This window comes from Ixodes scapularis, unplaced genomic scaffold (assembly GCF_016920785.2).
Source record: "Ixodes scapularis isolate PalLabHiFi unplaced genomic scaffold, ASM1692078v2 PGA_scaffold5__190_contigs__length_132052651, whole genome shotgun sequence".
Lineage (NCBI taxonomy): Eukaryota > Metazoa > Arthropoda > Arachnida > Ixodida > Ixodidae > Ixodes > Ixodes scapularis.
In genome coordinates, this window is record NW_024609880.1 from 56,779,273 (window position 1) to 56,793,294 (window position 14,022).

General features: G+C 47.7%; 1 protein-coding gene across 1 annotated transcript; it reads right to left on the reverse strand.

Moving 5' to 3' along the window:
• Positions 1-1,848: 1,848 nt before the first annotated feature.
• On the reverse strand, positions 1,849-3,170 carry LOC120850037 (the record flags this gene model as incomplete). The annotated part of the gene is made up of 1 exon (XM_040222374.3): positions 1,849-3,170. A coding segment is annotated over exon 1 (1,221 nt), but the record flags the coding sequence as incomplete, so codon positions are not given.
• Positions 3,171-14,022: the final 10,852 nt, after the last annotated feature.

Here is a 14,022-nt window from a genome sequence, read left to right on the forward strand (position 1 = left end):
TGGCCACGACGATAGGCAACGTCGGGTCAAACATGGCCAAAATTGGAGCTTCTTGGATGGAAGTCTTTACTTTCTGAAAACTGGCCTCGACTTCCGGAGACCAGTTGAAACGAACTCCTTTACGTAGGAGACGACGCATCGGTTCGACGACCGTGGAACAATGAGGGATGAACTTGCTGTAGTACTCTACCAGCCCTAAAAATGCTCTTAACTTCACTGCATCAGAGGGAGTTGCAAAATTTAGGACCGCATCTACCTTGGATGACAGGGGTGCTAAACCTTTCACGGAAAGATGGTGTCCCAAAAATGAGAGCTCCTGTACTTGGAAAACACCTTTACGGTTTAGCTTCATTCCTGCTTGGGAAATTCGAGACAAGACACGACGGAGATTCTCATCGTGCTCCTTCAAAGTGGATCCATAAACGATGATATCGTCCAGATAGAACTGAACGCCTGGACAATCCTTTAGGATTTTGGACATGAGTTGCTGGAAAGCTGCGGGTGCGGATGCCAGCCCGAAGCAAACTCTCTTAAAGCGAAATAACCCCTCGTGGGTAATGAAAGACGTGAGGTCACGACTCACCGGGTCGAGACGGACTTGATGGTAGGCGGACGCCAAATCCAGCTTGGAGAAGATCGCCGCTCCCCGTAGAGAGTTCAACAGTTCATTGATGCAAGGAAGTGGAAATGAATCAATGACAACGGCCTGGTTCGGAGCTCGTAGGTCCACACACATACGGATGTTGCCATCGGGCTTGCGGACGACAACAATAGGTGACACCCACTCGGAGGCTTCGACACGTTCAATTACGCCCTCTCGCTCCAGCTTGAAAATTTCTTCGGAAACCCGATCCCTTAGGGTCATCGGGAGGCGACGGAGCTTTGATTGGACTGGTGGAACTGTGTGCCGCACCTTGACCTTGTGCGAGTGATTCTTCAGTAGACCCAACCCCGGGCTAAAAAGATGTTCAAAATCTTCGAAGCCAAGTGGCAACTTGGATGCGTCTCGCTTCGAGGAACCACCAACAAGGCTCGTTGAAGGACTGGATTTCTCTGGATGACGCTGCATACCTTGGGGCGCTTGACTCCCCGGATGATCTTGTGGACCGTGTAGTCCGTGACTCTCAGGATGACGCTGTGGATGATAGAGCCCTTGACTCTCAGGATGACGTTGCGGACTATGGAGCCCTTGACTCTCAGGATGACGTTGCGGACTATGGAGCCCTTGACTCTCAGGATGACGTTGCGGACTATGGAGCCCTTGACTCTCAGGATGACGTTGCGGACTTGACTCGTCCTCGAAGACTTTAGGTGTGGTCTCTTCAGAGACCGATAAAGCAGGAGACGGGTTCTCCGCAAATGAAGGTCTGGAACTTGCCGCTGGTCGAGAACCAGGGACTTGCGATGCTTGACAGGACGACGAGGTGAAAGGTCGTCGCTGCGGGTTGGGCGTGGGCCTCACATCCCGCTGTGATGCTCCTCCTCCGTGAGCTGCATTCGCATACAAACACTCATGTTTAGCGCCATTCAACACCAGTTGCAACTCGCGGACCGCGTCGATGCCGAGTAACGAACGTCCAGTCTTGGTTACGTAAAACTCCAACGTTGTCCAGCGGTTCTTAAAATTTTTTTGTCCCACAAAACATCCAAGTACCGGAATGGTCTCTTGCAAATAGTGGACGAGAGGCGTCGACGGTGGATGTAACTTTATCCTCCGCTGCTTGTTAACTTCGTTAAACATGCGTTCATTTAGGATCGACACACATGCACCGGTATCAACAAGAAGACGAAGAGGGGTCCATTTACCGTGATCTCGGCCATGAAGGCGTCACGACGCATGCTGCCGCCCTCTCGTCGCTCGGCCGTCCCGACGACCACAGGTTCCTCCGTCAGCCTGACGCTTGGCAGCTCCTCAGGAGACAGCGACTGGCCGACCACGTTCACCCGGCCGGGCCGGTCCCCTCTGAACTGTCTGTCGGCGAAGGTCCGCCGAGTACCACGGCCTTGAACCGGGAACGATGCCTGTCGCCGATCGTAGGTGAAGGCAGCCGCCGGCGGGCGACGACTCTGACACGCCACTGCAAAGTGTCCCCACTTTCCACATAAGAAGCATGTCGCTTGAGACGCCGGGCAAACCACCCGATCATGACGGCGGCGTCCACAGAAGTAGCAGGCGTCGTCTGCTCCGATCCCACCCGTCCGAGGCGGAGCGGGCTCACGCCCACGCTGAGGCTGGAACACCCTCGCCGGAAAACGGGGCACGTGACCGGAGGCCACCGGAGCCCAAGGCATCCTGGGTCCAAGCTGCGACGGGGGGTAGCCAGGTTGAGGCCAGGGATGGTAGCCGCTGTAGCCATCTTGCCCATGCTCGATGGAAGAAGACGACGCTTGGCCGCCATCTTGTGTTGCTGCCGTTTGACGTTCCTCGATCTGGACACGCTGGACTTCTGCCGCGACCGGGACTTGCGACTCTCGCCGCCGAAAACTTGCGGCCGTCTTCGCTCTCTGCTCGTACTGGCGAGCGATCTGGATAGCCCGCGACAGCGTTGGCAGCTCGCTGCCCTCGCACTCCTGCAGAACGCGATCCTGGACGCGTCTGGACTCCAGGCCTTCCAAGAAAACCTCGCAAAGTCTTTCATCGAGCGCGTTCCCCAGAGCACAAAACGAAGCCTGATGGCGCAACACGGCAAGAAACTCAGTTACCGACTGGCCAGGACGTTGGAACAAACCGCGCAGCTTCTGGCGTTCAAGCGCGATACTACCCGAAAACTCAAAATGCTTCTCGACTGCCTCCAGAAAAACCTGGAACTCGTCAGTCCCCTCCACCGCAACCGTCTCGTACAGCTGAAATGCATCCACGATGCGCTGGCCCTCAGTGCCCAACAGCGAAAACAGGATGGCTTTTTTTCGGAACAGTTCTACGAGATGCAACGCCGACGCGTCAAGAAAAGTCAGAAAAGCACGCTTCCATGCCGGCCAAGCTACTATCGGCGGACCGGGCACTGCCAAAAAGACAGCCGGCGGCGGGAACGCCGTTGGGCCGCTCGAAGACGAAGATGACGAAGTCATCTCACGATGAAAATGGAACGTACTGAAAACCTAGGCCTAATGCCTCCCCCCGAAACTCATCAAACGCGGCCTTTCCGCAAAATATGACTACCGTTCACCCGGAACAAAATGGAAAACATTTCATGAATACAGTTACGCGCCGGTTTCCTCAACCACTGACCCGCGACGCGGAGTGAAGCCCCCTCCCGAATCCCGGGTTACAAAAGAGGAAATGCTACATATTAAAACAAATATCCCATCCTCGTCGCCAAAATGTTATATTCTGCGCCGACGCGGCGGTGCTCTAAAGCCTGGCTACATTGGACGCAAGCGCCGGTGACTCACGTTCGACGTAGCCGGGAAACTACATGCCCCGAGCGGACCTGGACGGTCGCCGGAGCGAGAAGAAAGGACAGCCAACGGATTCAGGAGCGGGGCGAACACTGGCCGATGAGGCCGGAGATCACGCGCGGCTCATGCCGTCGCGTGCTCTCCTTTTTATTCTTTTATATGGATGCACGAGATGGCTACTTTAAAAAGGAGATGTCAAGTATCGCCATCTCGTGCAAATCAAAATACTACAGAAATACATTTTTGAGCCCACTGATAGCGCTGCAATGTTTTCGTGTGCCTCCTGAACGCCGCATCTATTTTTTTTAAACGAGCCCAGTCGTATTCTGTATCCGTGTGCATAGCCCGTCGTTGGGCTTGTCTCCATGCCGCTCGGAGGTTGAGAAACTCTAGGTCCGGGACAGGTCGCGTGATGGGAACCTTCACTAGTCGGGTCGCTCGTCGAATGCAGTTTTCAATGATGGCAGGTAGGTCTGCAGCGTCAGCCGCAGTTACCGATGCTGCCATATATTCACGGTAAAGGTCCCAGTTGACTACTTTGCATGTTCTGGTGGCGACTGCACTTGCGTTCGGCGTGGCTATAATGATGGGAACATGGTCGCTACCCCATGTGTCTGGGTCTATTGCCCACGACACTTTGATCGCAGGCGATGCAAATGTGAGATCAAGGACGCTTTTTCTGACCCCTTTACGGATAAATGTGGGTGCTCCGCTGTTTAGAGTTGTGAGGTTCAGGGCCGCAATGGTGTCTTCCAGGCATCTTCCCCTTCTGTTGGTTCGGCTATCACCCCAGTTCATGTTGTGTGCGTTGAAATCTCCAGCTAATAAAAGTTCACCTTTAGCTCTCTGTTGAATTTGGTGCAACACATCAGGGTCCCATGTGCCCCCAGGGGCTACGTAAATGGAAACTATTATGGTGTCTTGCGTGCCGAGCCTTACTGTGACTCCCGCATACTCTGCCGTTAATGAGCAGAGATCTGAAATGTCCAGAACGCTTTGATGGAGGCTTGATCTTACCAAAAGTGAAACTCGAGACCTAGTCTTTGAGTCAATTGTGGTAGAATTGTAGAAAACATATGGAGAGAGTCGTACCTCACCGTGTAGGATGTTGGTTTCTTGAAGTGCAACTACATCTATGGTTCTCTGCTGTAGAATTTGCCGAAGTTCAGGAATGCGTGTACGAAGGCCGGTCAAGTTCCATTGGAGAGTGGATGGGAATTTGGGGTTCCGGATTCGTTGACACGGCCTCTTGGCTTTCCCTCCTTTTACTATGATTCCATAAGAGAAAGAATCATGTTAAGGAATGAGAGGAGAAGTCGTGCCCACTGCGCATCCACAGTAGATAGAAAAGCGCAAGCCATGCGGGTTGCCTTCTGAAGAAGTGGAATCCAGCTTTCCCATGCAGATTTAGCTGTAGGTTCAGCACTCGGGCTGAGAGGAGGCTGCGGCTTCAGTGCAGGCGTCTCATTCAATGCTGGTCTGACAGTGTCGGCTTTCGATTCCACAGTGCAGGTGTGGTGGTTGTTTAGTTGAGATGCTCCCTTCGTCGTTTTGCCTTTTCGCTGAAGTGATGCAGCGTAATCCACAGCACTGACATTAGGCTCCTTGATGGGATCATTCCTTCTTTTCGGTGGGTTTGGAGGGGGCTGATCATTTTGATTTGCGTTGGCTGTCTTAGACTGTTGGACACCTGTCCTTGCAGCACGAAAATCAACGGCATATTGACGTGCGTAGTTGCGAGTCTCGCTTTCTTTCTTCCATTTGGGGCAGGACGAAGAAGTGGCAGCGTGAGGTTGTCCACAGTTGACACACTTTTCTTGTGCCGAACTCTCGGTGTTGCTTTCATGTAAGTCTCCGCAGCAGCTACAAATAGGAGGTCGCTGGCAAGTCGCTTCTCGATGTCCATGCGCGCAACACTTTCGGCACTGTATGGGGCGTTCCTTGAATAGAGAGACTGGGTGACGGACATGGCCTAGGTAAACGTAACTTGGCAGTGTGGTTGTAGAGAAGGACAGCTTCACTGCTGTGCTCTTGCCAAGTCGTCGCAATCTTGCCGGTTAGTTGGTGCCTTGGCAGCTGCGAAGGTCCCTCGTCACCCAATTGCAGCACTCGCCATCAGGAACGACAAAACCATGACTGAAACGGTAGAACTGCTACCTGATGAATTTGCGTGCCCCCTTCCTCCACCAGCCGTGGTTTTACCCTAAGAGCTGATAGGCACTTCCATTTCTGAAGCATTCACAGCAGATGACGACTTCACCATCTTTGAACTGCAGTATGCGCTCCGACATTGCAAACGCCGAAGTGCACCCGGGCCAGACGGAATCACGTATCAAGCATTGAAAAACATAGACCAAGCTCATCATCCACGACTTTTAGAGACACTCAACTCAATATGGAGAACAGGCATTCTGCCTATGACCTGGCTAGAATCTATCGTAATTCCGGTTTTGAAATGCGGTAAGCCGAGCCACTCCTCCTCATCCTATAGACCTGTGTCCCCGACAAGCTGCCTGGGAAAGCTACTTGAGCGCCTGGTCTTGAGACGCCTGACATGGCACCTAGAGCAATCACATGCGATGCCACACCAGCTGTCAGGATTTCGTGCGAAGAGGTGTACAGCAGACGCAATGGGCGACTTGGCATCTGCAATCGAAGAGGCAAAAGCACGCCGCAACATGCTTCGCAACACTTTCGGCACTGTATGGGGCGTTCCTTGAATAGAGAGACTGGGTGACGGACATGGCCTAGGTAAACATAACTTGGCAGTGTGGTTGTAGAGAAGGACAGCTTCACTGCTGTGCTCTTGCGAAGTCGTCGCAATCTTGCCGCTCGACCTTCCGGAGATCTCACGTTCTGTTCGATCTCTACTTCAGAAAGCGCAGGATCAACGTCTGTGATCACTCCGACGGCGTAGTGTCGCGGAACCGGCTCATATGCTATGACCTTCATTCCACAAAGCTCGGAGCAGGCAAGGAGCGATCCAGTCGTCTGGCCATTGCGTGTGTCTACTGCAATGAGGTTGAGTCTTTTTTTAGGACGGACCTCAAGAATGCACTAAGGGTACATTTGTTCCAAAGCAATTGACAGTTTAAGGCTGCTGAGTGTTGCGATGAGCTGATTTTCAACCGTTGATACAAAGATGACAGTCAGCCCTTCTGTCACTTTCGGCGAGTGGGTAACTGTATCCGTGCTTTTGCTTGAGTTCGAGTCAGTCTTCTTGCGTTTTTTAGCTCCTTTGGTCTGCCAGCCTTCTTCGTCGTCGTTGAGCTCCATGTCACAGAGTTGTGACTCTTCGGCATTCAATACGTTGATATTTGAACGTTGACCAGCTGCGAGGTCTTCTGCCAAGTCAGCAGCGGAAGCTTCGTACTCCGATTTTGCGAGAGATGTACCGCATATCGAGGAACTCACGCTGTATCGGTCGGTTGCAGCTCTTTGACTTGCGGTTAGGGAGGGAGTTTTGGTGGACATAGCGGAGTAGTTTCATAAAAGCCGAGGAATAATCCCCAGCCGACCGGCACACCTGCCCGCATGCAGTTGGAGGCAGGCTTCGCACTTGTATAGGCTCAAAGGAAAACGTGTAGAAGGTTGATACTATTAAAGTATAAGAGAGACGAAAAGAGCACAGACATATTCGAAGCACGTCTTCTTCTTCCACAATCGTCGCGCCAAGGTGGGTTTGACGGTTATTACTCGAAAGAGAGAACAGAAGCCAGCCAGAGAGTCATTACACTCGCTACCCCTAGAGCACTACTATATAGTCCTTCGGAGCAGAGTAGCGCAATCTACAGGGTGTCACAAAAGAAAATTTACACGGTCTTTTTTACCGCAAAAATAAACTAGGCATCGCCGAACGCTCATCCTCCGCTCAAAGGTAGCACTAGAGGTCAGAACCAGATGCCAAAGTTTCAGCCCGATTTAATAACTTAATCAAAAGTTATAAGTGATTTTCTGAAAATTTGAATGGGAAAATGGCGGCCGACGGAGTTTTGAAACACATGGGTCTCTATGGCACCAGAAACCGAAAACGGGCAAAAATGGGCCCCATTTTTCCATTGAAATTTTCAGAAAATCACTCATAATTAAGTTATCGGATCGGGCTCGAAACTTTGGCTTCTGGTTGTGACCTCTAGTATATTTTTGCGGTAAAAAAAACCGTGTAAATTTTCTTTTGTGACACCCTGTAGAATGTCATCTCTCGGTAACTATACGGCGAACGCTCTGAGGTTCCAACTCCGGTCACAAATGCACGGGGAGCGTGAGAAAATCGTTTTTTTCTTAAATATTTTTGTGATAGGATGACAATACTTTTTCACATAATAAAGGAACATGTTACAATATTTGTGCTAAGTTGTTTGCCACGTAAGAACGTACATTTTTTTTAAAGGATTCCCTGAGCAGCATCAGGCAGCAGACGACGCGGGGACGTCACACCGTTCACGTGACACGCTCCGGCCAAACCAAAAAGATCCATCTCCGCTGCGTGAAAAAAAAAAAAAAAATCGTCCGCTTCAAACGCCATTGCCTTGAAAATCACCTTTACCAAATTTTCACGCGTATCCAATATTATGAAAACTTTATTAAAGCGTTTAGGGGTTTACCAGCTTCACGACAGACTAGTTTTGAAAAGTGGGAACTCAGCGTTTATTTTTTAATCAGCCGTGTGCGCGTCGACCTTCATGCGTTCTCTCATAGGGCGGGCGCCTCCTGCAGGAAGCGTGAGTACCACGTGACTCACTCCGAGCTGCTCTGTCGGCTACGTTGTCGGCAAAACACGCGGAAAAAAGGATTGCGTTACTCCGCTCCTAGCTTCCAGCACATTAAAGCGTTAAGCAAGTCGAATACTGTGTAAGCGCTATCAATAGCCACTGACTGGTTTCCCGGACATAAAAAGATTGCTCTACAAGCATGCTGCAGAAATGTTCTCACCCCCAGTGTCGGGAAGTACTTTAAAGGGATACTGAACCAAAGAATTTAGTGTTCATAATAAGTGGCGCACGGTCTTTCCACGAGCCAGCAGCCGCCGGTGTGCACTAGCACACGGAACGAAAATGACGACAAAGACCTCCATTCGCGCTTAAAGGGGCACTGACACATAAAAATAATATTTTTTTTTATTATCCGAAACGATTGAAAACGATGCCGGGACATTACCCTCGAAATTTGAGATTTGGGAATTCAGTATTCGTGAAGTAAAAAAACAATTTCCAAATGCCGAATTCGAAGTTCCCGCGCGATCGGCGCCGGTGCCTTGACGTCAAAAATCGCGGAGACCTGAGAGTCGACTTCCTTTCACCACTCCCTGCTGTTGCCATGGCGACCCAAAGCGAGGAGGAAAGGAGCGAGCGCCCGGCGTTGCGGCGGACCGGTTTTGAGCGGTGTCGCCTGTTTTCCGTTGGAGGATACAAATCCAGGAGACGGCACCACAACGAACTCCCGATTTTTGGTATTTCAAAAAGAAGGGCCGTAGTGCGTTCGCAATTGCGTTAAAAAACATGTTTTAGGATTGCCGTAATTAAATGTTATAGAGATGTCGCCTACAAAGCTTCTAAATTTCCTGATTTTTGACGTCACCGATCAAAAGAAGCGAGGAGGCGAGACGCGGGAAAATCAAACGCCAAAAATAAAAAGGCGCGCGCGCGCGCGAAAAAATTTTTTTTCGCGATGCGGTTTTTTTTGCGTGTCTATGACTGCAACTTGCATCGTTTTAGACAGTAAAAATAAATACGACCTTTGGGGTGTCAGTGCCCCTTTAAGAGGACAGTGAAATGCATGAGCTTCGGGCCAAAGGAGAATAAAAACAGGCTTTTCATCTCTACAAGTGAAAGCTACGTGCTTGTTAGACCAATTAATCGCTTATCTTTTACACCAGACACCACTGTGTAGATGAAAAACTTGTCTTTATTCTTCGTTGGCCCAAAGTGCATAGATTTCACTGTCATCTTAACCGCAAATGGAGGTCATTGTCGTCATTTTTGTTGCGTAGGCTCGCGCACACCGGCGGCTGCTGGCTCGTGGAAAGAACGTGGGCCACTTATTATGGACACTAAAATCATTGGTTCAGTATCCCTTTAAGTACATTTTACTTAAAGTACTACTTCAAGTAGGTTTAGAAAACTTGTACTTTACTTGAAATACATTCTCTGAGTATGTACTTGTACTTTACTGAAAGTATTTTTTCTGGTACTTTCCGAGGAAAGTACAACTCCCGACTTCAAAGCACATTCCTCCAATTTGGTCTCGGTGAAATTTAGCTTTTTTAAGAACCACGCGCTCGTGTCCTTGGCTTTCCCAGTACTGTACACAACTTCTGAGGTCGAATATAAGAGTCCACCAACCTCTAACAAAACATATTGGCGTATAGTTATGTGAAAATTCACTATCGTCTTTCGAGGCGTCATCCGGCCATTTTTCTGAGTGAAGTAATGGCGACTATAAGACCGATTCAAATAATTCTCTTTTAAGTTGATTGTGTTGAATAGTTCGCAAGCGAGAGTAAAAAAACCGCCATTTCCTAAACTAATTGATGCACCCCCATTACCACTGGAGCAATGTGCATCAGTGGAGCCCTGCATATCCGCGGATATCCGTAGTAAACTGGCGGATGAGGATAAAAATGAATCAGATTTGACGGATTACGGATCAGATGCGATTCCAGGGGCTGCGGATGCGGATCGGAGGCGGATATCCGCGTGTCCGGATCTCCATTTTTGCCCAGGCGGCCCATAAACATGTGCGAACGCACAGTGTAGAGTGAATTAGTGAGTGATGCTATGAAACGTATCTTCAAATGTTTTGCGGGAGAAAACTACTCTGTTAGATAAAAGGTGCCAATTGGGGAGAAAATTGTTCTAAGAAGGGTTTGTTTCTTACCAAAGATCGCTTTTTAGAACGCTCTGTCTCGCCAGAAATGCTGGTTTTTTTTTGTTTCTTTTTTTTAAAGTAAAGAATGCAGGAGCATCAGTCGTCTCGGGAACGGATGTTCTTTAGCAAAATAATTTGATGGCCTAGTAATCAGTGGTTCTCAGCCATTGATGTTTCGCGGACCCCTTGTGGACCGGCGGAGATAATGGAGGACCCCGTTCGTGGTGAGGGGAAGGGAAGGTATAGGTTAATTATGATAGTGATTTATCAGATGGATATAAGTAAGGGCTAGTGTGAAATAAACTTCGCTTTTTGACATACCCACGAGAAAACTCACCCAAAAATTTTAACGTTTCTGCAAAATTTGAGAAAAGACAACTTTTAATGCCGGGCTTGACCAATGAGGCAGGGCTTCGCGGACCCCTAGAATGCCTTCGCGGACCCCAAAGGGTCCGCGGACCCCCGTTTGAGAACCACTGGTTGGTTAAACATAGTACACAATTAACGAGAAGACAGGACAGAGCGCTACTTACAACTGACGTTTTATGAGAGGAATGAGGAAGACAAAGATACAATTAAGACTAGAATCACCAAAATAGTAAAAGAAAGAGAAAAAAAGATAAGTTTAGCAGTAAGAATAGCCAGAGAGAAAGTATTTACAAAAATCGACAAAATTATTTAAAAGTATTAAGTGCCAAGCTGGTGGAAAATAAAAATTAAATTAAGGCATATGACTTCCCACAAGATATTGGCGTGCAGCGTGAAGCATGCACACCAAAGAGTCAGCTGCTGCTGCGGTGTCGTCTACGATATCCCATTATCTTGTGGGAAGTCATATGTGGGGCAATCAGGACGGTGCATTAATGTTAGGCAAAGAGAACATTCTCTCTTTCTCAAGTCTGCACCATCGGGGCATTTAGCTGTACATGCAAGGGATTGTGCGTGTCATCCGTTGTTTGATCGAACGGGACGATCCGTTGACAAAAGAACACGAGAAATAATGGAAGCCCAAGTTATAGCCACCAGAAGGGATGTGTGCGTCAGTACTCCATCGGTAAACTTGTCAGCGAAAGAACTTGCTTGCACTGTTTACAGGCATTTTTTCTTTTTTTCTTCTTTCTTGCTTTTTTTTTTTCTTTTGTGCGAAACACTTCAGATTTGTTCTTTTCGTTTCAATCTTTCTCTTCCTTTCCTTTCTATTCTTTTCTTTAAATATTTAGTATTTTTTTTTCTGATTTTGTTTTCTTCATTTTCTTCTCTTTCCTTTCCTCTGCCTTAATTTAATTTTTTATTTTCCACCAGCTTGTCACTTAATATTTTAAAATAATTTTGTCGATTTTTGTAAATACTTTCTCTCTGCTTATTCTTACTGCTACTTTTTCTTTTTTCCATTTCTTTTCCTATTTTTGTGATTTTAGTCTTTATAGTATCTTTGTCTTCCTCTTTCCTCTCATAAAACGTCAGTTGTAAGTAGCGCTCTGTCCTGTCTTCTCTTTCTTTCCTGTGTTCGGCCCCTGTCGCGCTAATTCTGTACTAATGATGTTCTTGTTTGGCAGAAAAAGAGCAGAAAACGTTTGTTGAGCAAATAAAATCCAAAGCGTAAAAGACACAAGAAAGTTAGAAGAAACCTGCAAGTGGTTTCTTCGCAATAGAGCGAGGAGACTGAATTCAACCCCCTGAAGTGGTGGAACTTACCTCAGTACCACAAGGAACTAAACCGACCGCTTCTATTGAGGTTTTCCTGTTCTGCGTTTTCGCCTGAGTAGATTAACAACCTTTTGATGTAAGGGATTGTACCAGTTTATAATTAACAATCCAAACGAACTTTGTTTTTTTTTTGCGATAAAAATTTTAAAGCGTTGGCAAGTGCCTAAAAATCGTTTTGTTTTGCCCATAAAACATCATAATAGAAAGAGAACCCCAAATTTCTCTGATCTATTTGTTGTCATCAAAATAATAGTAAGTTGTTTTTCTAAATAATATTTACATCCTATTATATATCTCGACATTTTCCGATATAAGTACGCCGAAGATCGAATCATAAAGTTAAATGCCTGAACATAGAAGTCACGCCCTACGTCTCTGAAACTGTCAGTGTTTTTAGAAGATTGGTAACGCCCCAAATAGATACATCTTTGTATTATTTTATTGAACTATATTGTTGTTACTTTAATCTGTTTAATTATCTTTGTTCCTGTAGCTTTTTTTTTTAAGTGTTCTAAAACAGCGCGCTGTAGAAAAATTACCTTGCAATACTTGCTGCCCATCATACAAAAATGTCTGTACTTTTCCAGGTAAATCATTTCGAGTTTAATTAATGTTTTATTATACAATTCGGTTTTGGAAACTACAGGTCTTTTGAGAAGTTAATATTCTTAAGTTCCGTTTTGGAAGACGCGTCAAACTTTAAAATTCGTGGATATGAATCTGTATTTTCTACCATCAACAGACTAAAGGAAGCGATGCCTTATTTATTTCTTTTTTTTTTATCTCAGAAGTAAGGAACGTGACATTTCAGCAATGGAAGTTTATACCCAATCTAAATACCATGGCTAAGTGAACTCGCATTACTCGTTTATTTAATTTATTACTAAAGCTATACACATCTACACCGTAGATATGTGTCATCCTGACAAGCTTAAGACCCGTGAAACGCAGCATATACCTAACGTCGGCGTTCCGGGTTTCAAGTTCGTCAATGGACCTTTGCATCGTTTATCACCCGGGCGAAAAATGCTGAGTCACTGAGCTGTGGATGCATGCGCAGCGTCTGATACACCGCACAGCAGTTAAACAGCGCATGCTCAGAAGGCGTTCCACAGCCTAGCAGACAAAGATGGGCATCGCGCAGAATGCGATTTTTGCAAACGTCTATACTCAGTTCAGTACTAGGGCCGACTACAGCCAACAACACGATCCGATGGAGGATTTGCCATTTGCGCAGCATCAACCGGCGGGTCACGTGACACTCCATGACGCCACCTCTTTACGTCACGTATCTTTACCGATGACGGCCAAGCGATCTTTCCTTTCTTCACGTTTTGACGGTTGGCGTTACTTGGGTTTGTTGATTGTCATGCTGATCGCTCCGCGAGCGGGTAGGCTCGGCCGCCGCGAATCGGCGTTTACGAGTGGGCCAACTGGGTTAACACATTTGTAATGAGCCGCCGCAGACCGCCGCCGCGAAGGAGGGGGGGGGGGGGGGGGGGGGGGAGGGGCTTTGTTATAGTTGACAATAAGCGAAGAAAAAAAAAAAAAAGTCACGCTACCCCCCCCCCCCCCCTAACCGAAATGCGTGACGCAGGGAGCTCTCACAAAGACGGCGAGTGACATGACGATGCATCTTTAGTTCTGCTTGATTAGCTCCATGGGATAGGAGTTGCTATTTGCGCAGCATCAACCGGGGGGGTCACGTGATCCTCCAGTGACGTCGTCACCCTATTGAAAAAAGACTTTTCAGCCCTGATGTGTTATGGGACCCCACCAGACCTTCAAAACTTTCAGACTTCAAACTTTAGCCCTCCAGACTTAAAAACGTATGACTTCATGACTTCAGACTACAGACTGCAGACTCCAGACGTCAGAATTCAGACTTTAGCCCTTCGGCCTAACCCCTTAGCCAACGTACCTTAGAAATACAGCTTTCCGAAAAGCCGCGACAAACCAAAACGTGTGTAAAGTGTTTTCTCAAACCCGCGCGCAAGTAGCTGCAAACAAGTGATTAGACCAAATGGGGACAACCGAGTTGTTTGTCAC